The 18915-nt window shown below is 37.0% G+C and overlaps 6 protein-coding genes across 6 annotated transcripts; 5 read left to right on the forward strand and 1 right to left on the reverse strand.

The window, feature by feature from the left end:
• The first annotated feature begins 1870 nt into the window (after nt 1–1870).
• B0P05DRAFT_642312 (uncharacterized protein) lies at nt 1871–4485 on the forward strand. Its single transcript, XM_051583803.1, has 9 exons — nt 1871–2098; nt 2147–2181; nt 2225–2330; nt 2398–2682; nt 2725–3001; nt 3064–3151; nt 3205–3272; nt 3318–4034; nt 4085–4485. Exons 1-9 carry the CDS (start codon nt 1968–1970, stop codon nt 4184–4186), a joined length of 1809 nt encoding a protein of 602 aa, XP_051429193.1. The 5' UTR covers nt 1871–1967; the 3' UTR covers nt 4187–4485.
• Nucleotides 4486–5175: 690 nt separating this feature from the next.
• On the forward strand, nt 5176–7004 carry B0P05DRAFT_566040 (autophagy-related protein 22-like protein). The gene is made up of 2 exons (XM_051581009.1): nt 5176–5404; nt 5465–7004. The coding sequence occupies exons 1-2, from the start codon at nt 5264–5266 to the stop codon at nt 6971–6973; spliced, it is 1650 nt and encodes a 549-aa protein (XP_051429194.1). The 5' UTR covers nt 5176–5263; the 3' UTR covers nt 6974–7004.
• A 28-nt stretch (nt 7005–7032) lies between these two features.
• B0P05DRAFT_592650 (ERV/ALR sulfhydryl oxidase domain-containing protein) lies at nt 7033–7521 on the forward strand (the record flags this gene model as incomplete). Its single annotated transcript, XM_051583014.1, has 3 exons — nt 7033–7063; nt 7116–7288; nt 7342–7521. 3 exons carry the CDS (start codon nt 7033–7035, stop codon nt 7519–7521), a joined length of 384 nt encoding a protein of 127 aa, XP_051429195.1.
• A 515-nt stretch (nt 7522–8036) lies between these two features.
• Nucleotides 8037–9756, reverse strand: B0P05DRAFT_582343 (DNA topoisomerase; the record flags this gene model as incomplete). Its single annotated transcript, XM_051582172.1, has 4 exons — nt 8037–8078; nt 8286–8865; nt 8911–9555; nt 9617–9756. 4 exons carry the CDS (start codon nt 9754–9756, stop codon nt 8037–8039), a joined length of 1407 nt encoding a protein of 468 aa, XP_051429196.1.
• Nucleotides 9757–10266: 510 nt separating this feature from the next.
• B0P05DRAFT_566056 (triose-phosphate transporter family-domain-containing protein) lies at nt 10267–11842 on the forward strand. The gene is made up of 7 exons (XM_051581010.1): nt 10267–10589; nt 10636–10777; nt 10847–11088; nt 11137–11266; nt 11322–11420; nt 11476–11532; nt 11588–11842. Exons 1-7 carry the CDS (start codon nt 10306–10308, stop codon nt 11666–11668), a joined length of 1035 nt encoding a protein of 344 aa, XP_051429197.1. The 5' UTR covers nt 10267–10305; the 3' UTR covers nt 11669–11842.
• Nucleotides 11843–15227: 3385 nt separating this feature from the next.
• B0P05DRAFT_592653 (uncharacterized protein) lies at nt 15228–16092 on the forward strand (the record flags this gene model as incomplete). The annotated part of the gene is made up of 2 exons (XM_051583015.1): nt 15228–15332; nt 15847–16092. 2 exons carry the CDS (start codon nt 15228–15230, stop codon nt 16090–16092), a joined length of 351 nt encoding a protein of 116 aa, XP_051429198.1.
• Between the last annotated feature and the right edge of the window lie 2823 nt (nt 16093–18915).

Genomic DNA, 18915 nt, shown 5'->3' on the forward strand with positions numbered 1-18915 from the left:
GAGTAAAACAGACGCGTGTAGAGGGTTAGCTTATGGTCCTGTCCGAGGGGGTATTCCATCTTAGTTATGCGCACTGGCAGTCCAAGTCCAAATATTCCCAACGCTGGAAGGCTACTATCTTTTCTTGGCACCTTCTTCTCACTTGTGGGGAGGGAGGGGAACCTATCGGATAGTAATAAGTTTAACCCTATTCGTGGTATCTTGGTAGTCTCATTTCTTTGTATGTGTGTGGCTATTAGGGTATTGCAGCAGTCTTGGTCGTTTGCTACTGTGATAGTGCTAGAAAGCGGTAGTGAAGGTTACTGGGATTGATAGTCATTCGCCTTTTCTTTTGTGAATGCCCTTTAGAGAGGCTTATTTTAGTCTGATGGCTAGAGTAGTCTTTCTAAAGTTAAGCTTCACTTTTGAAGGGGTATCTGTCTATTCGTGGCAAGCTCTATTCATTTAGGGTCGACTATCGGACAGAGTAATGGCTTTTTATATATAGTGTTCGTCCATTCATTCATTTGAGTGGATCATCTATTGAAAATGATAGGTATTCCATTTTTTTTGATAGTGTGAATACTATATAGTGGGGGTCTGAGGGGCTTTGTGCGTACGCGCACCATCTTTTTGGGAACTCAATTGAACTGGTTTAGGTCCTCGTCTTAGTTCCTGGAAACAAATACTCACAGTATTTGGCTAAAGTACCAGTTTCTTTTTTATCTTTTTATTCAATAAAATATATACACTAGTATTTGAAATAATTGATAACGCGTCTTTTCTTTTTTCTTACATAATATGGAAAACAGGCTTATTGAGTGTGATTAAACCAATAGCCAAAATCAGTGGCCATAAATTTTATAGCCAATCTTTGCTGTAACATTATTTATTGATCATAAGCAAGTATCTGCCACAAAAAGAAATAATGGTCCTCATTTTATTGGCTTAAAGACTGTCTGTGTATGACTCTTTTTAATTGTGTACTAACAGTTCTATTGAAGGGTTGTATGCAAAAGCAGGATCAAAAGAGAAAAACTGTTAAATCTTGGCTCTAGAATGACAGACACGCAGAAACATTGAAAAGGTAAAGAATTAGTGAATTTCACACATATACTTTATTAAGTGGCAACAAAATAAAAGCAACTATCTTTTTCCAGACCGACAATATAAGGCGCAATGGTATTTGAGTGTTAGTACTAGCATATTTCAACTGTGAAGAGCCAGAAGTGCGTTCAGATGAAGAAGTAGAAGCCAGAGATGACGACTGATCAGCAGACACAATAGTTATAGCCGCTACTTGCAACCGAGTTTTGGGTGTATTGTCGTTGTTGCACCGCCCTTTAGAGAGGGATGTCAAGTTATGAGTTAGGTTATGAAGTGAAAGAACTATTTTTTTCTATCATTTTAAATCTCCAATGACATCCATAATGAGTATATGTGAAGGTTTGATACTACTGAATACGCATAAAATAAAACATAGTACGAGTAAGTGTATTAGTGAGAGTTTCACAGAGGATACATATGAATTTGGCAACGAAAGAAAAATCAGTGGGTCTACTAAAGAGTAAGGGACAAAGATCTCAGAAAGGACTGTATAAGCTCAATGACACACATTAAAGTTCATTTTGCACTGAAATTGTTGCAAAAGAGACCCTCTGGACTTCCAAGACCTCAAAGATCAGCTTTGGATATAGTGAACACAAAGAAAACTCCAATATATCAAATAGATATGAATGAAATAAACAAATTTATCTGTGTAGAATAAAGCCAGTATACTTTAGGCTTATTGAAACGCTGAACAGTATCATTTTCAAAACCTATAAGTGATCTCTTTCCACAAAGTAAGTTCGCAGTCAATCAGTATAGTTGCGCAGTTTTTAAGAGTCAGCCAAGCAACTTTGTTGAACGCGTTTAATGCGCGGTCACTGGCGCGAAAAAAATAATAATCGCGTTCCTTGATTGATTTTTTTTATCTCTTTACCATTATGGCTAAGTTAACTACAGGTGCTATCAAGGCAATCTATAATGACGAAAAGACCAATCCTCTTGTCAATAACTGTGTTCTTCAACTCTTGAACCTCAAGTCAGTCCAAATCAATGGTGGAATTCGTCACAGGTAAATTGCATGCTGCGTAGTCTTCATTAGACTAACATGACTTGATAGAGTTATTATTTCTGACGGTGTTCACCACATGCAAGGTAAGCCTTGCCTTGTTTGTCATATAAAACTAAATTTTCATAGGCATGTTGAGTCAATCATTTGATAATGCAGTCAATGATGGTACCTTGAAAAGATACACTATCCTTAGACTCACGGAAGGTGTTTGTAATCCTCTCCAAAACAGAAGGTAAAAAACAATAATAATAATAATACTGCGCATAGATCAAAAACTCACACAGTTGATTCCATGATAGAATCTTAGTCTTGTTGAACTTTGATGTGATCCAAAGTGACGTTGAAAGCAAGATTGGTTCCCCTGTGAGTCTTGATAACCAAGCTGCTGCTGCTGCTACTGCTACTGCTTCCAGTACCACTACTACTGCTACTGCTTCCAGTACCACTACTACTGCTACTACCATGACTCCTACAAGAACAGAGTCTTCGTCTTATTCAAGCAATCAAAACTCAGGATATACTACCAACATGCAACTTGAAGCTAACCTTACTCCCATCAGAAACTTGAATCCCTATCAGACAAGGTAAGCGAGTGATTCAATCTGATTCTTCTAACTCGTCTCTAGATGGCATATCAAGGCCCGTGTCAGTCAAAAATCCCCTATCAAGAAATGGCACAATGCCCGTGGTGATGGTCAACTCTTTAGTGTAAACCTTCTTGATCAATCAGGCGAAATCAAGGCTACTGCATTCAATGATCAAGTCGATCGCTTGTATAATGCTCTTGAAGAAGGCAAGCTTTACTATATTTCCAAAGCCCGTGTCTCTATGGCTAGAAAGCAATTCTCTACATTGGACAATGAATATGAATTGAGCTTTGAACATGGCACTGAAATTGAAGCTGTAAGTTGACTTTTTTTTTTTATATTTGTTTGTTTGCTTGCCTTACACTTTTGTCTGTACAGTGTCCTGAAAGTGGTAATATTCCTCAAGTGAGCTATAACTTTGTTAAAATTGCTGATCTTGATAAATATGAAAAGGGAAGTTATGCTGGTAAGTGAGATCGATACCAACAAGAAGGCAGGAAAATCTAACTTTTGCTGTAGATGTCATTGGTGTTGTGACTGAAGATGCTGGTATCTCTGAGATTGTTTCTAAAATGACCGGAAAACCTGTAAGTTTGAGTGGGATATCAGTATATCAATTAACACATAAACAGTCCAAGAAAAGAGAACTTACGCTTGTTGATGATTCTGCCAGAAGTATCAGATTGACATTATGGGATACACAAGCTGATGAATTCAATGCTACTGATTATCCCATCATTGTCTGTAAGGGTGCTCGTGTGAATGACTTTAGTGGTCGCTCTTTATCTGTAGGCAGTAACAGTACTTTCAAGATCAATCCAAACATGACTGAAGTACAACACTTGCGCAGATGGTATAATGAAAGAGGCAGTACTGCTCAAATTGAAAGCTTCACTTCAGGCAATGGTAATGCTGAATACCGTGGCTCCAATGTCAAGATTACCTTACAAGACGCTAAATCTCAAAACTTGGGTATGGGCGATAAGCCTGATTACTTTTCTTTCCGTGGTACTGTTGTCTTTATCAAGAATGAGAACTTTGCTTATCCTGGTTGTCCTGAATGTAAAAAGAAGACACTCTTGGAAGAATCTGGCTGGCGTTGTGAAAAGTGTCAAAAGACATTCCCTAAGCCTGAATACAGATACATCTTGACCATGAGTGTAGAAGATGCTACTTCACAAATCTACCTTAATGGCTTTGATGATCTTGGCCTTGTTGTGCTGAAGAAGACTGCTAATGAATTGATGGAATTGAAAGAGAATAATGCAACTGCTGCTCACCAAGTTATTACCAAATCACATTTCCAAACTTATAATTTCAAGGTTCGAGTCAAGCAAGAAACATTTAATGTAAGTTGATATTTGCATATTGATGTCACCATTAACTATGCTAACCATAGGATCTTACTCGTATTAAATACTCTTGTGTTGATGCTAAACCCATTGATTATGTCAAGGAATCTCAAGAACTTGTCAATGCCATTGATCAAATCTTGGCTTAAAATAAAGAACTATATGTATGACATCTGAGTTTCACAGAGTTACCTGCATATTTAGGCCTTTAAAATGTACTTTTCTGAGACAGTGCTCTTGGTTAGTGTCAACAGTATAGAATAACGTACAGCCAATGACATAAGCTATGACAAATAAACCTATATATAAACATACTCAACGAGATCAATTATAACACATTATTCTCGTTACACTGCTCGTTTTTTTCCTTTAAGCAAACAACTCTGATCTCTGCTAATAAATTTTGTCATTCCATATCAACTCCGAGTTGCGTACAAACAACATCTCAAATCAACTTGAATACTGGTTTTTGATTCATGGTTTTATCACGCTTAAATTGCGGAATATTCCGCTGTCTGTTTTGAGTTTGTGTTACTTGAGTAGAGGGCACAGTCTTTCTCTCCTGTCTAGATTTTGATTCAAACAAATCCTTTCTTTCGTCAATCACTTTTCTCGTCTTCTCTCTCTCTCTCTCTCCCCTTCCTTTTTCTATTATTATTCAGGAGTTTGATACGTTACCACAAAATGAGATTTATAACGATAAATCCGGGTTTAAGCCAAATAAAATCAAAACGAATTTTCCTGAACAAGTGTAACAAATACGCTTATAACTCAGAAGAATCTGTGCACAGGTTTAGAACATATACAGTTGTTAAATTATCATTCTTCTGATTTGATGCATATATTTATATTTCTCATATGAAGTTGCACATAAGTGTCGCACCATCTCTCTAGCTTTATGCCTGTCTATTTTATCATAATAAGAAAAATAAAATGTCAAATAGAAATGACAAACAAAAAATAAGTGTTTGCTTTGTTGGATGGTCCTTGCTCAGTGATGATAATAAGAAGCAAATGATGATGAATAAGCCCTTTTACATGAGTGTTGATTCTTTATTCTACCTCTTTGTCATACTTGACATTAAGTTTTTCATGAGAAGAGGACAAGTAACCATTTTGATGTTAGTTCATTTTATAAAAATATCTTTGTATGATTATTTAAGCTTTATATATCTCTGTCTTGGTCTGTTTCTATTGTATCTTCTTTTCTTCACAATAAAATCTAAATGTTGGATGGATTATTTGCTTCGCCCTTCAATCATTCAGATGACGAGATCGACTCTAGCACCGACAAAGGAAAAGCAGTTCTTTCTCAACCTCCTGCCAGTAAATGGGAACTATGGGGTTATTATCTTTACTACAACGGTGTATGTATTTTTTTTTTTTTAAGAAAAAACATCAGTTCATTGTACTCATATGTTCTATAGGATAATGGCTACACTATCAATAGTTATTTGCCCAACATTCTTCAATACCTAGCTTACAGAGGTGGTTTTTATCCCGAGACACCCAATGTAAGAGGCTGTGATCTTCAGGATGCTGACAGAAATTGTTATGTTCCTTGGGCTGGTACCAGTGGCATTCCTGTTTCTGCCATGACACTTTATACGCAAGCCATCTCTTTCTCTATCCAATTTGTCTTGTTCACTACCTTTGGTAGTCTTGCTGATTATGGTCGATGGAATACATACATTTTGCTTTTGACGACTATCGTTGGTTGTGTTACTCAGATTGTGCCTATTGCTTTCTTTGACGATGATGGTTCAAAATGGAACTCCATGTTGGCTGTCTATATCCTTGCCTTAATTTCTTATGGTACTTCCTTGGTCTTTTATGCTGCTGCTTTCCCTACTTTGAGTGACAACTTGCCTATTGTCAGAAAAGCCAGAGCGGATCCCGATCTGGACAGAGACGAAGCTGCCTACATTGCTGAGAAATGGAGAAACCATGTCTCTGCTATCTCTACTGTCTTTTCTAACGTTGGTTTCTTGATCATGACCGCTCTCTTGTCTGGTATCTCTTTTATTAGCTGGACTAATTATGATTTCCCTAGTGGTGTCGATCATGTCTTGGGTAATGTGCCCTTGTTCAACTTTATCTCGACTGCTGTCTGTGGTGTCTTTTGGGTGATAAATGCTGTTCCTTATTTCCTTGCTGTGCCTCGCGGAAGACGTGGCCCTTCTCTTCCTGAAGGCTCTAACCACTTTACTATTGGTTGGAAGTCTGTCTTTATCGCTATCCGAGAAGCCCGTAAATTAAGATACCTTTTCTTGTATATCTTTGCCTACTTTATGTTTGCAGATGCTGTCTCGACCATGAATCAAATGATTGCCATCACACAATCCCAAATCACGGGTTTTAGTGCGCAGCAAATCACTATTCTTAATTTGGCTTCTGCTGTTACTTCTATCTTGGGTTGTTTACTGTTCTTGTGGATCTCTAAGCAATTTGGTGTCCGTACCAAGACGAATTTGATGCTGATTATTCTCTTGACAGGTGTTGTGCCTGTCTGGGGATGCTTTGGTATTGGTCTCAGAAACTTTGGTATTCGTACCACATGGGAACTCTGGGTCTTTTATGTCTGGTCTGGTCTTTTCACTGCTCCTATTTGGGCCTGGCAAAATACCATGTTGGCCGAACTTGTGCCTCGAGGCAAAGAAAACCTCTTCTTTGGTCTGTTTGGTGTGATCAACAAGGGTTCTTCTTGGATTGGTCCTGTTGTCATTGGTGCTATTACTCAATACACAGATAATCTCTGGAAAGGTTGGCCCTTTGTGCTTGGTTTGTTTGTTCTTTCTCTTATCATTATCTGGTTTATTGATGTTGACAAGGCCAAGATTGATATTACGAATTATTTGGCTGAACAAGATATCCTTGACGGTCATTCAGACGGTAATGAACTTATCATTGCCGACGATGAAAAAGAACCCTTCTAATTTTAAAATAAAAATAATTGATACCATATAATTTATTTTGTATTTTTTTTTTTTCTTCTATGAGTACTCCACATGAAGCTTCGCCTAATGGTGAGTTGTTTTGACGATCTTTACTTTTTTTTTTTGGCTCATGAGTGTCTAGATAGTTCATGGCGAGAAGAAAACTGTCCTGCAGATGCTGTAGCCCTTGGTAGAGCAGCATGGACATTATTGCATACAACTGCAGCATATTATCCAGATAGACCAGCACCTTCACAAATGGATTCTATGCGTGCATTTATAACAACGATAATAGACAATTATCCTTGTTTTGGTGTAAGCATCATTTTTGGCGTTTCTTTTTTTTTTTCATTGATATCTCTTGCTAGAAAGAATTTAAAATCTACATGGAACAAGAACCTGTTCGTGTAGGCAATCGAAAGAAATTAAGTGCATGGCTATGTAGACAACATAACAAAGTCAATGAAAAACTTGATAAACCCATGTTTGATTGTTCACTTGTGTTTGATAAATGGTTACAAGGGGCAAACAAGCAATGCGAACAATAAACACTTTTTTTTATTATTATTTTCTTTTCTCTGTTATTATATATACATGGTATATAGAGAAAGAAATCTAATCTGCCCATTCAAAAAAACGACAGCCTTGATCTCTGCCTGCTGCACAGGTATAGAAAGGTCGGCCATGATTTTCTGTTTGACTTGTCACAGTACGCTTTACACTTGGCTTATTACATTGACAGGGAGGTACTGATGTAGAGTTGTTAGTTGTGGTTATTGTAGTGGGCCCATCAATAAACTCAAATGAATTCTCGCATTGATCTGATTCACCACACACATAGAATTCTCTGCCTTTATTTGGACCTGCTTTCTGGACAGTGCGTCGGACTTTAGGTTTGCCATGGCTACATAAAGGGGCTTGGTCTCTAGGAGGCTGTGCTGGGAAACCATTGGAAGCATTCTTTCGTCCACCTCTGCCTCTTGTACCTCTACCTCTTGTACCACTTCCCCGTGCTCTTCCGGATCCTCCTCTTCCTCTATTGCTTGTCGTGTTTTGTGGTGTATTAAAAGGACCTGATCCTCCTGTTCGATGAGAACGATGGAGTCTGTCTTCTACTTCTCTATAATGAGCATCCATGGAACTTCTGATCCGAGTAAAATCCATTTGGAGTTGCATAAACATTTCCTTGTATCGATACACACTACGTCTTAGTACTTCATTTGGCTGAATAGTACCTTGACAAATCGATTTCAAATCTGCTTCCATCTAACAACATATATGAGCACAACCTGACGTACACATCATGCTTTACCTGTCGCCGTAAAAAGGGTTTACTTAAACTGGACTCAAAGCCAATTTGATCATAACCTTTAATCAGTGCAATACCCAATGTCAATGGTTTAAAATACTGATTCTCCTTATACACATATTCTCGATCAAGAATCTTTTGAATGTGTTCTGCAATCGTAGCATCGGTGCCAATTTCATTCTTTTCCATCATGCTAATCAAGTCTGTTTCGGTCAATAGACGAGGAGGACTTGTCTGACCAGACATCATTTCAAGTGTATCAGGCACAAATTCATGGCCTTCTTGAAATTCAGGGATTTCATTCCCACTCCATTTATCATAAGGATAGACTTCCAAGTAGTTTCTTTCAAGAATGACCAGTCCCTTTGTATCAAAATATTCAGTATCCATCTTGACTTCCACCGTTGTTTCATGCCCAATGGCATTTTTCCAACAACTGGCCAGGAATCGACGCACAATAAATTCATAAAGTCGTTTGGCATCGCCTGAAAGTCGTTGATCGTAGCCTGTAGGATGAATAGGCGGGTGTGCTTTATCGTTGTTTTTTCCATTTCTAGGTCGTTGAAATTCACCATCCCGTATTCTAAATACAGAGTTAGCAAATACACTACATATCGTCTCACTTTACAATTGTGCATATTCTCCCCATTGAGGATCTTGTGTCTGCATGTTGATCAATGTCATAAAATCAAACTGTGCATCAAATTGATCTGTTTCTGTTCTCGGATAACTGATTAAACCTTGTGTATACAATCCTTCTGCTAATGTCATGATATGGTTACCAGACATATTTAAGACACGACAAGCCACTTTTTGCATCTCAACAGTCGTCAAGGGCAATGGTTTCCATTTTGACGTCTGTTTCGATTTGACTTTGGTCACTGTGGCTACTTTCTTCTCAAAGCATTTTTCGTACAAAATAAAACATGCCCATCTATCAAACAAGTGTTCTCTTCGCCAATTAAATGTTGTCTTCAGCTTGTTCTGTGCGCCTTCTTGAACATAAGTCATGTTGATCTTCCAGAACTGTTCGGGTATAAAATTCTCGACTTGTAAATATCGATCCACGACAAAGCCGAGAGTAGGAAACTGGCAACTGCCATAACTAATGACTTTACTTCCATCTGACGAGACAAAATAGGAACGCAAATTGATCGTTTGTAGCCGAGTAAATGCTGCACCGATGCGTAAATCGAGTTCTGATCGAGCACGTACAGCTTCTACTTGTTTCATGTCTAATTCTGCATGGTTTTGTGCAGCATGATGGATTTCTCTATGTGTGTATGTGGATCAGTAAAGTTTTTTGTTTGTTTGTTTGTCCGAGAATACGTTACGCATCTTGCATGGCTGAGAAACGAGCTCGCCAGACGGGGATGTTTGGCTTTGTCTGTCGACACAGATCTGCCAAATCTCCACCAATAGCCTCCCCTTCTCGATCGCAATCTGTCCATATAAACAAGACATCAGCACGCATGACTTGTTGCTTTATGTTGTCAGCCAAATTTCGAGAATTTTCAGGTACGATTTTTGTGATAGGTGCATGAAATAAGTCTTCTAGTGCAAAACTATTCCAGTCACGGTTAATGGGTCCTTCAAAGCGGGTTTCGAACAAATGGCCCTTGAGCGCTGTCATTGTGAACTGAGTAGGTCTGTTGTTCAAGTTGTATGTAAAAGAATAGTTTTTGACGTGCTGATCTTGTGTGTTTCGCTATGCAAACATAAGTCGTTTGTCATATCAAGATATACTTACTGTATCATATTGTCTTTGTGACAAGATCTCGGCGATCTTTTTCGCAGCACTTGGTTTTTCAGCCACACATAACACACGCATTTTTGAAGAAAAAGAAAAAAGAAGTACGTCGTAGCAGAAAAAAAATAACCGCCACAACAAAAACCTTTATCATTCTGAGTTTCAAGCTGTGGTTTGACACAAATAATAAATATATATATATATATATAAGCCCAATTTTTTTTCTTATATTTCCTCCTTTTATCCCTTTCTTCTTCTTTTACAAGTGCAAGTATGAGTTCCTCTAATAATGACATCCAAATGAGTCGTAAAGACATTGATGAGAGTGAAGAGCCTTTCTTGCCTCAACCTGTTCAATCAAGAGCAGAAAAGCAACACCCTTTGCCACTTATTGCTGCCGTTGTTAGTTTTTACTTTATTATCTCTCTCTCTGTTGTCTTTTTGAACAAGATCATCCTTAGTGGCTCCACTGACTTTCCCTATGCTCTCTTTGTTACTTGGTATCAACTTGTGGTTGCTCTTGGTCTTTTGATTGTCTGGGCTCAACTTGGTAAAGGGTAAGTCAGTTAAAGATACATAGACACGTTATTGAGTTGTCTATAGGTACAAGTTATTTAGTATCATTCCACCTTATGAATTCAATACAATAATCGCTAAGCGAGTAGCTCCTTTGACCTTTGTTTATGTTGGTATGTTAGTCTTGAACAACTTGTGTTTGAAATACGTCGAAGTTACTTTTTATCAGGTAAGAAATCAGGAGAAGGAGGAAAGGGGTGGTTTTGGGAGACAAGGTCCTGATGTATTTTGTCTATAGGTTGCAAGATCCTTATCGATTAACTTTACCATTTTATTCACCTATGTCATTCTTGGTAAGAAAACTTCGTTTGCAGCTCTGGTAGCTTGTGGTATTGTCTTTATGGGTTTCGTCATTGGTTCTTATGGTGAGATCAACTTTTCTTGGGCTGGTGTCATCTATGGTGTTGGTTCTTCTGCCTTTGTTGCTCTTTATGGTATTTATGTCCAAAAGACATTGGCTGTTGTTGATAATAATCAATGGTAAGACAGAAACATTTTCCCGTATCTTCAAACTAAACCATTTGTTAGGAAACTACTTCACTACAACACCACACTTGCCATTATCTTCCTTTCTCCTCTCCTCTTGTTCTCTGGCGAAATCACCGAAATTGTTTCCACTTCTGATGTGATTTACTCTCTTAACTTTTGGATCTTAATGGTAAGCAACGATCTAGATGACACGTTTTTTTTTTAAATTTATTTTACTTTTTTAGACTATTACTGGTATTACCGGATTTGGTATTAATATTGCCATGTTCTTGCAGGTCAAGTACACTTCAGCCTTGACAAACACCATCAGTGGTACTGCCAAGGTAAGTTTCGACTCATATTGGATGAAGCTTTACTTAAATTTGCTATCCTGTGTAGTCTTGTGTTCAAACTGTATTGGCAGCCATGATCTTCCAAAACCCTATCTCTGCTTTGGTAAGTGATAAAAAAGGAAAAGATAGGCGATCTTTTTACTAAATTTAAATTCCAGAATGGTCTTGGTATCATCTTAGCCCTTGTTGGATCAGGTTATTATGGTTGGGTTCGTTATCAAGAAAGAATCAGCAAATAGAATGTATATTAAATGATTTATTCCCCCTCTTTTTTTTTAAACAAAATGAAGCATTGAAAGCGATTGGCTTTACCCATGTCTATTTTTATTTTTTAAATGTATAAAAATAGATGCGGATTACTTTTTAAAACGCAATTAAAATAAAGATGTGCTATTGGATAAATATGACATAAATCCTCTTTTGTTGACTATAGAAAACAATATTATTATCATAATACTTGGATATAGTTTGTATCAATAATGACATCTTTAAGTTTGCACAATGTAGGCTGATGCTTATAGTCAAAAAAGCATGTTGGATCATGTAGATGATATTCAATGTCAATGTCAATGTTAAGGTAGAGATAGTAACAATAGATGTCAACAGGTCCGGAAAGCTGAACCGAGCAGCGTGTATTTAAAAATGGACTTCGAGTTGGATAATGCATGTTTGGTACATTTCCGGAATGGACAATTGCGGATATAAACTGTTAAATATGTGTTGACATACAATTAATATCGGAAGCGCGGTTGGTTAAGGTGAATGTTAATTTTTTATTAGATATCAAGCTAATAATACTATTGTAAGACAATCCCATAAGTCGGGCAATATATATACAAATAGCAGATCTTAGGTGGTTAGTAATTTGAGCAAGCAGAAGAAAAAGCGTGGAAGATTTGACTGTGCGGTGTTTATGTCGTGAAATGAAATATAATAGAAAATAGAAAAGAAAACAAAGAAATACAGTGAGACTGTTCAGTACTTTATTACAAAATAAAATGATTATCCTCTAAATTATATCTTTTCCAGATTGTCTTTTATACTACCTGATTTATTGACTAATTGTGATTGTTGTGATGTTGTAAGAGAGAAGATAAAAAACAAAGAAGTCGATTAGAACTTGTATAGGTTTATTATCCAAAAATATGACTGATTTTCTAGCTATTCATTCTTTAGGTATTTATATCTTTGAGATCGGATAAACTAATCTTCTTACCAAAGGAATCGAAATGGAACTACTTTAGTTTATATGGATCAGGAACAGACTGTCAATGGACATATCTTAGAAATATACTTGCTTCAGCCAATCAGGTAGGATTTAATCTGAGATAGGACAATGTAAAAATTATTTCAGTAAACTATTTTAGCATCTTGTCATTTTCATTGTCACGTCAAATCGGATCAAGCATTGTTGACCTCAATAGTTTATCCATCATGATAAGGCCTGAGTGAAAAGAGTTACTGAGTCGGTTACCACCGATCTAAGTTGTCTCTTGGTTTATCATTGGATTAGAATCAATCTCTTCAGGATGAATAGATGAAGCGAGCATAAGATCTATTACAGCTACTGTATCTGTATTCTGGTCACTTAGCCATGAATATCTGTACGTGATAATAAAGCCTGATATTTACTTGTAATATGTATATAGGTTCTATATGTTCACAACAGTGATTACTGGTTATTGATTACTTAACACTTTGACAGCTTGTGCCTGGGAATTGATTATGTAAATTCTCCTTTAATTCTCCTGGTTACCTAAAAGGTACAATTATGGTTTCCTTATTTGTAAATATCCATATTATCCCAGTTACCGTTATTTACTGTTATTATACAATGCTTATTTAATATTTATGATGTATAGTGCTATAAGTGATTATTCATTTATATGATGAAAGACTATTTATTATATTTTGTATTGAAAAGCGCTCAGATCACCACAAGACCTTCGAACATAGAACAGTAAACATAAACTGCTGCTCCAACGTAAGAAACATCAAAAATCTTTCATCATTATTAGTGTTGTATACACAGCCTACTCATCCCTTCTTACACTAGTTATGTCCTAAAAGACCAAGTATTAATGCCATGTATAAATATGTCTTTTGATCACAGTTTTATCCGCAGCTTCGATGGATGTTGTGATGATCTAACATTAAATAAGTCTTCAATTACATACTAAAATATATCATAATCAATTTACATCAGAAATAGATATAAAAGAACCTCTTGTACTGAATAAGACAATGTATCTTTTAATAGATCGAGACTCATAACCGAAATTCATAATTTACATTATTTAATTAATTTAAAGTAGTCTATGATAATAGAGACTCAGTCATTTGCATGAACTCTACTACTACTTACTCCGACATCTCTTCATATATAAATATGCTAGAATAATTTATAATCAGAAAGAACAAGAATAAAATTGTAAAAAACAGTCTCAAAGTATCAACCTTTGTCTCTACATTATTTTATCATATAACTCTCTATTATCAAAACATCACAGATGTCTTCCATCTTAGTTTAAACATGTTAAAGATCAGACCATCACCTAATCACAAATTGACATCTGCATCAATACCAATGGTAGACGAGGCCTGTGTCCTGATCATATAGCCAGTTCTTGTGTACCTTAGTCCATTCAACCGATTAGCTAGTGTATACACACTCAGTCCCAAATCAGGGATAATCAATTATCATACAAACAGTATAAATACAATACAAAATATAACCTTTAATAAAGCAGACTTCTTTTGGCCGTTTTGGTTCTAATCGACTTATTGATTTGACCATTCTATTAGCGATTATATCACAAATATGCGAATATTGATAGAATTTAAATGTTAAGCATTAACCAACCGTGCGAGGTTAAGAACTGTCGTTTAGATAATTTCTTTAGTTTCGGCAGTAATGGTCACGTGATTCAAGAGAAGGTTTCAACCAATGAGATTACTGGAAAGCTGTTCTAGAAGGCAGTGACGTCTGTGTCTGTGTATTGATAAAGTAAGTATAAGGTAAGGTACTATCAATGACGAGTCTGATGTAAGCGATGGTATTGTAACTGCCTTCCAGGATTAGGTTCAAGCAAACTTTCTTTCTCTTTTGGTTGCTTGACGTTTACGGCTTGAACCTTCTCTTATTTGGGTTGTATCTGACTGGCACGTTATACTCCACTTCTATTATTTGCTTTTTATCTTCTTTCTCCATTTCCACGACAGAACTTTCGTCTTGACGTTAGAACAACGAATAGTATTTTAAAGTTAAGTAAAAGTGAATTATTCTTTATTAAAATTGTGTAAACGACAGTTATATACTTTTCTAAAGGTTAAAATAGAATGTTCTAAATAGAATTATAAAGACTTATAGAATGTTCAAGAAGTCATGATTATTAATCAAGGATTAATAGTCAAGTGACTTGTCAAGTCTTATTTGGTTAGTTTCTAAAAAGCCTATTTTCTGGAATCCTCTTGAACCATTGAGATACCACGTGACTTTCTGGGTTTGGGATTGGGTTTGAATCTTCTTCTCGGTACGACAAAGAACCGAGTAAGGTCGCGCGTCAAAAACATCCCCTTTTTATAAGAAAATTGGAGTTTAAAACCAACACCCTACATCCCGTACTCTCCCATATCAACACCTACTTTTGGAAAACATTCTTATCTTCAGTAAAAATAGATATAGTTTCTACACCAATCAATTAATTAGCTCAAACAAAAACACCTACTAAAACAAGAAAAAAGCAGCCTAAAAAAAACACGCACAAAAAAAAAAAAAAAAAATTAATTCACCCAACAATGTCAGATACTCGCCCTGCGTCTATCCCTGACCTCTCGCCTCATGCTCAACAGATCATGCAGCAATTCTTCAAGTACCATAATTTAATCAGCTGCACCTTTTGCGTTGAATTTGGCACACTTGGATATATTGCCAACAACACAACCACACCTGCACTGTGGTGATCTGAGCACTTTCAATACAAAATATAATAAATAATCTTTCATCATATAAATGAATAATCACTTATAGCACTATACATCATAAATATTAAATAAGCATTGTATAATAACAGTAAATAACGGTAACTGGGATAATATGGATATTTACAAATAAGGAAACCATAATTGTACCTTTTAGGTAACCAGGAGAATTAAAGGAGAATTTACATAATCAATTCCCAGGCACACGCTGTCAAGGTGTTAAGTAATCAATAATCAGTAATCATAATTAGTCAATAAATCAGGTAGTATAAAAGACAATCTGGAAAAGATATAATTTAGAGGATAATCATTTTATTTTGTAATAAAGAAGTACTGAACAGTCTCACTGTATTTCTTTGTTTTCTTTATATCTTCTATTATATCTTCATTCACAACCCAAACATCACATGCACTCCCTGTGTTTCAATGCACAAAGTGTCATGAAAAGCCTTCTTTTCCAGTGGTCGAAAAGGAGATTGAACAGGCCATTGATGCCTCTACACGTGGTGCCACAACCACCATTACCAAAACCACCAGCGCAACTCGCCAGCCCAAAAAGCGAAGTAGAGTTGCAAGTGATGCCAGCAATGGCTCACAAAAAGGCACACCAATTGCCACTCCAGTAAAGAGTGGTCAAATCATCAACAAAAACAGCAACAACACCAACAACAGTGTGATATAATCACTAATAAAATGGTCAAATCAATAAGTCGATTAGAACCAAAACGGCCAAAAGAAGTCTGCTTTATTAAAGGTTATATTTTGTATTGTATTTATACTGTTTGTATGATAATTGATTATCCTTGATTTGGGACTGAGTGTGTATACACTAGCTAATCGGTTGAATGGACTAAGGTACACAAGAACTGGCTATATGATCAGGACACAGGCCTCGTCTACCATTGGTATTGATGCAGATGTCAATTTGTGATTAGGTGATGGTCTGATCTTTAACATGTTTAAACTAAGATAGAAGACATCCATCGAAGCTGCGGATAAAACTGTGATTGAAAGATATATTTATACATGATATTAATACTTGCTCTTTTAAGGCATAACTAGTGTAAGAAGGGGTGAATAATGCTGTGTATACAACAAGCGGCGATGTTGGTGGCGTTGATGTTGGTGACACACAAACCGTATTCGATCTGTGGTCGGATGAATTGTTTGTATATTTGTATGCTGAGAGGTAAGGAGAAGCCATTGGCACGAGTACCAATGTCATGCATCCTGTGCATACTTTTTTTTGTTTTTTCTTTGTTGTAGGTGATGAATAGTTGTGTATCCATCCCAAGATAGTTGAATTGCATACCGAGGTATTTGAAGGTGGTAGTGGTAGGTATGTTGATGTTGTATAGCTGGTAAGTCGGAAAGGAAGGTGGGGGTGTAGGAGGAGTGAGAATGGCACATTTAGTCGGTGACCATCTGTAGCCAAGTTGTAAAGAGTGTTGTTCAGCTATTGCAAGAAGGTTAGTCATGTTGTCGGCATCAGAAATCAGAGCGATATCATCAGCAAACAACAAGCAGTTTATGTTTTGTAACGGAATAGAGGAGGAAGGGATAGAATTACGAAGTAATTGTGGAAGGGAATTGATATAGATAGAGTAAAGATGGGGACTGAGGACACTGCCCTGCAGTACGCCCGTAAAAGGAGTGAAGAAGTATGATTGATGGTTACCATTGATGACTTGGATATTGACATGATTAAATAAATCTTTCAAAATATTTAACAGTCGAATTGTCAGGAACAAGACAGACCGCAGAATACTTTATAGGCAAGATAAGCTTATCAATTGGCTAGAGAATATAGAGATATTTATTATATTATAAGTTGATAATATAACTGACGAAGAAGTAACTCAACGACAGAATAACTAGACTATTTATACTAATGTTGAGGTAGCATGGAATATATGTGAGGAAGGGGCTAAGTCATAACATGACGAGGCTTGGCAATGCGTTCTACCTCATGACCTGAGGACTGAGTCATTTGTACATGGGAAAGTGGCATTGTTTGTCTTGGCATTGTTACCTTAAAACTACGCCATGGATGCTGGTAACTAGATGCTGGTAACTTGATGCTTGGAACTAAAGGTTGGAACACTGAGACAAGCGTGCTAAGGTTAACAAGGCTTGCTTGGTTCATGACAGAATCTCCTCTCTTAAGGCGAGCTCCGCGAGGCTCCGTTGGTCTATCAGGATGGCTTTTATGAAACTTGTCAATGAGTTGCTTGCTGTTGGTGAGATTTTGAGCTTTCTCCCAAGTACGATCCATAGGTGAGTAGCCTTTCCAATGTACTAGATACTGCAACTTGTTATTCCGAACCCTGGAGTCAATAATTCTCTCCACTTCGTATTCTTCGTGATCATTTACAATAATTGGCGGTTGTTCTTCTTGTTGGCGACCGGAAATCTTGTCCTCCTTGTAGGGTTCTAGGAGGCTGATATGAAATACATTGTGTATGCGCATAGTTTGCGGTAGTTTTAGCCTAAATGCTCTTGAACCTATACTTTCAATGATTGGGAAAGGGCCTAGCCGCTTGTAATCTAACTTGTGAGTTGGTCTTTCAGATCGGATGTGTTTCGAAGAAAGCCAGACTTTGTCTCCTACTTTGAGTTTTGGGCCTTCTTTCACATACTTGTCATAAAACTCCTTATGTTTTTCTTGTGCTAGAGAGATATTGAATTTCATTTCCTCGTGCGATTGATGTAACTTTTTAATGCGCTCATCTGCGAGAGACTTGTTTCTATTTGAGCGAGGTAGGGTAACAGACAGCCGAGGATGGTAGCCGTAGACAGCAAAAAAGGGTGAGGTTCCAGTAGAGCTGTGTGACGCATTATTATAAGCAAACTGGGCTATAGGCAGATATTCGCTGCAATCAGATTGTTGATAGTTGATATAACAACGAAGGTATTGTTCAAGAATAGAGTTGACGCGTTCGGTTTGACCATCAGTCTGAGGGTGAAAACTTGTAGATAAGTTTTGTTTTACATTTAGTCCTTTCAGTATCGCCTGCGTGAACTTGGAAGTGAAAGTGACTCCTCGATCTGAGACTACGTCGTCCGGAATACCAAAAAGACAGAAAACGTTGTTGATGAATAGGGTAGCTGTTCTTTCTGCGTCGACTTGCGTGTCCGTTGGTACAAATATAGCCATCTTTGAGAATCGATCAACAAAAACACAAATAGCATTGTATTCTTTCGATGGTGGTAACTGCGTAATGAAATCAACTGATACTGAGGTCCATGGGGAGTCTGGTATAGGAAGAGGTTGTAAGAGACCGAAAGGTTTATGGCTACTACTTTTGTTTCGGTGACAAGTCTCGCATCCTATGACATAGTCCTTTACGTATTGTCGCATTCCAGGCCAATGGTAGTTGCGAGCTACTAATTCAAAAGTTTTTGCAATGCCAAAGTGACCCGCAGTTGCAGAGTCATGACACTCAGACAGTATAAGTCTTTTTACTTCTGGAAGGTCGGGTACGCAAATAGAACCATTGTAGAA

The sequence above is a fragment of the Gilbertella persicaria genome (genome assembly GCF_025201335.1).
Source record: "Gilbertella persicaria strain CBS 190.32 chromosome Unknown B0P05scaffold_84, whole genome shotgun sequence".
In the NCBI taxonomy this organism is placed as follows: domain Eukaryota; kingdom Fungi; phylum Mucoromycota; class Mucoromycetes; order Mucorales; family Choanephoraceae; genus Gilbertella; species Gilbertella persicaria.

Coding starts and splice junctions, on each gene's coding strand:
- B0P05DRAFT_642312 (XM_051583803.1), top strand. CDS start 1,968: ATGGCTAAGTTAACTACAGGTGCTATCAAGGCAATCTATAATGACGAA. Junction 2,099..2,146: donor AATGGTGGAATTCGTCACAG/GTAAATTGCATG, acceptor ATGACTTGATAG/AGTTATTATTTCTGACGGTG. Junction 4,035..4,084: donor TCAAGCAAGAAACATTTAAT/GTAAGTTGATAT, acceptor TGCTAACCATAG/GATCTTACTCGTATTAAATA.
- B0P05DRAFT_566040 (XM_051581009.1), top strand. CDS start 5,264: ATGTTGGATGGATTATTTGCTTCGCCCTTCAATCATTCAGATGACGAG. Junction 5,405..5,464: donor ATTATCTTTACTACAACGGT/GTATGTATTTTT, acceptor TATGTTCTATAG/GATAATGGCTACACTATCAA.
- B0P05DRAFT_566056 (XM_051581010.1), top strand. CDS start 10,306: ATGAGTTCCTCTAATAATGACATCCAAATGAGTCGTAAAGACATTGAT. Junction 11,089..11,136: donor GTTGTTGATAATAATCAATG/GTAAGACAGAAA, acceptor ACCATTTGTTAG/GAAACTACTTCACTACAACA. Junction 11,421..11,475: donor CCATCAGTGGTACTGCCAAG/GTAAGTTTCGAC, acceptor TATCCTGTGTAG/TCTTGTGTTCAAACTGTATT.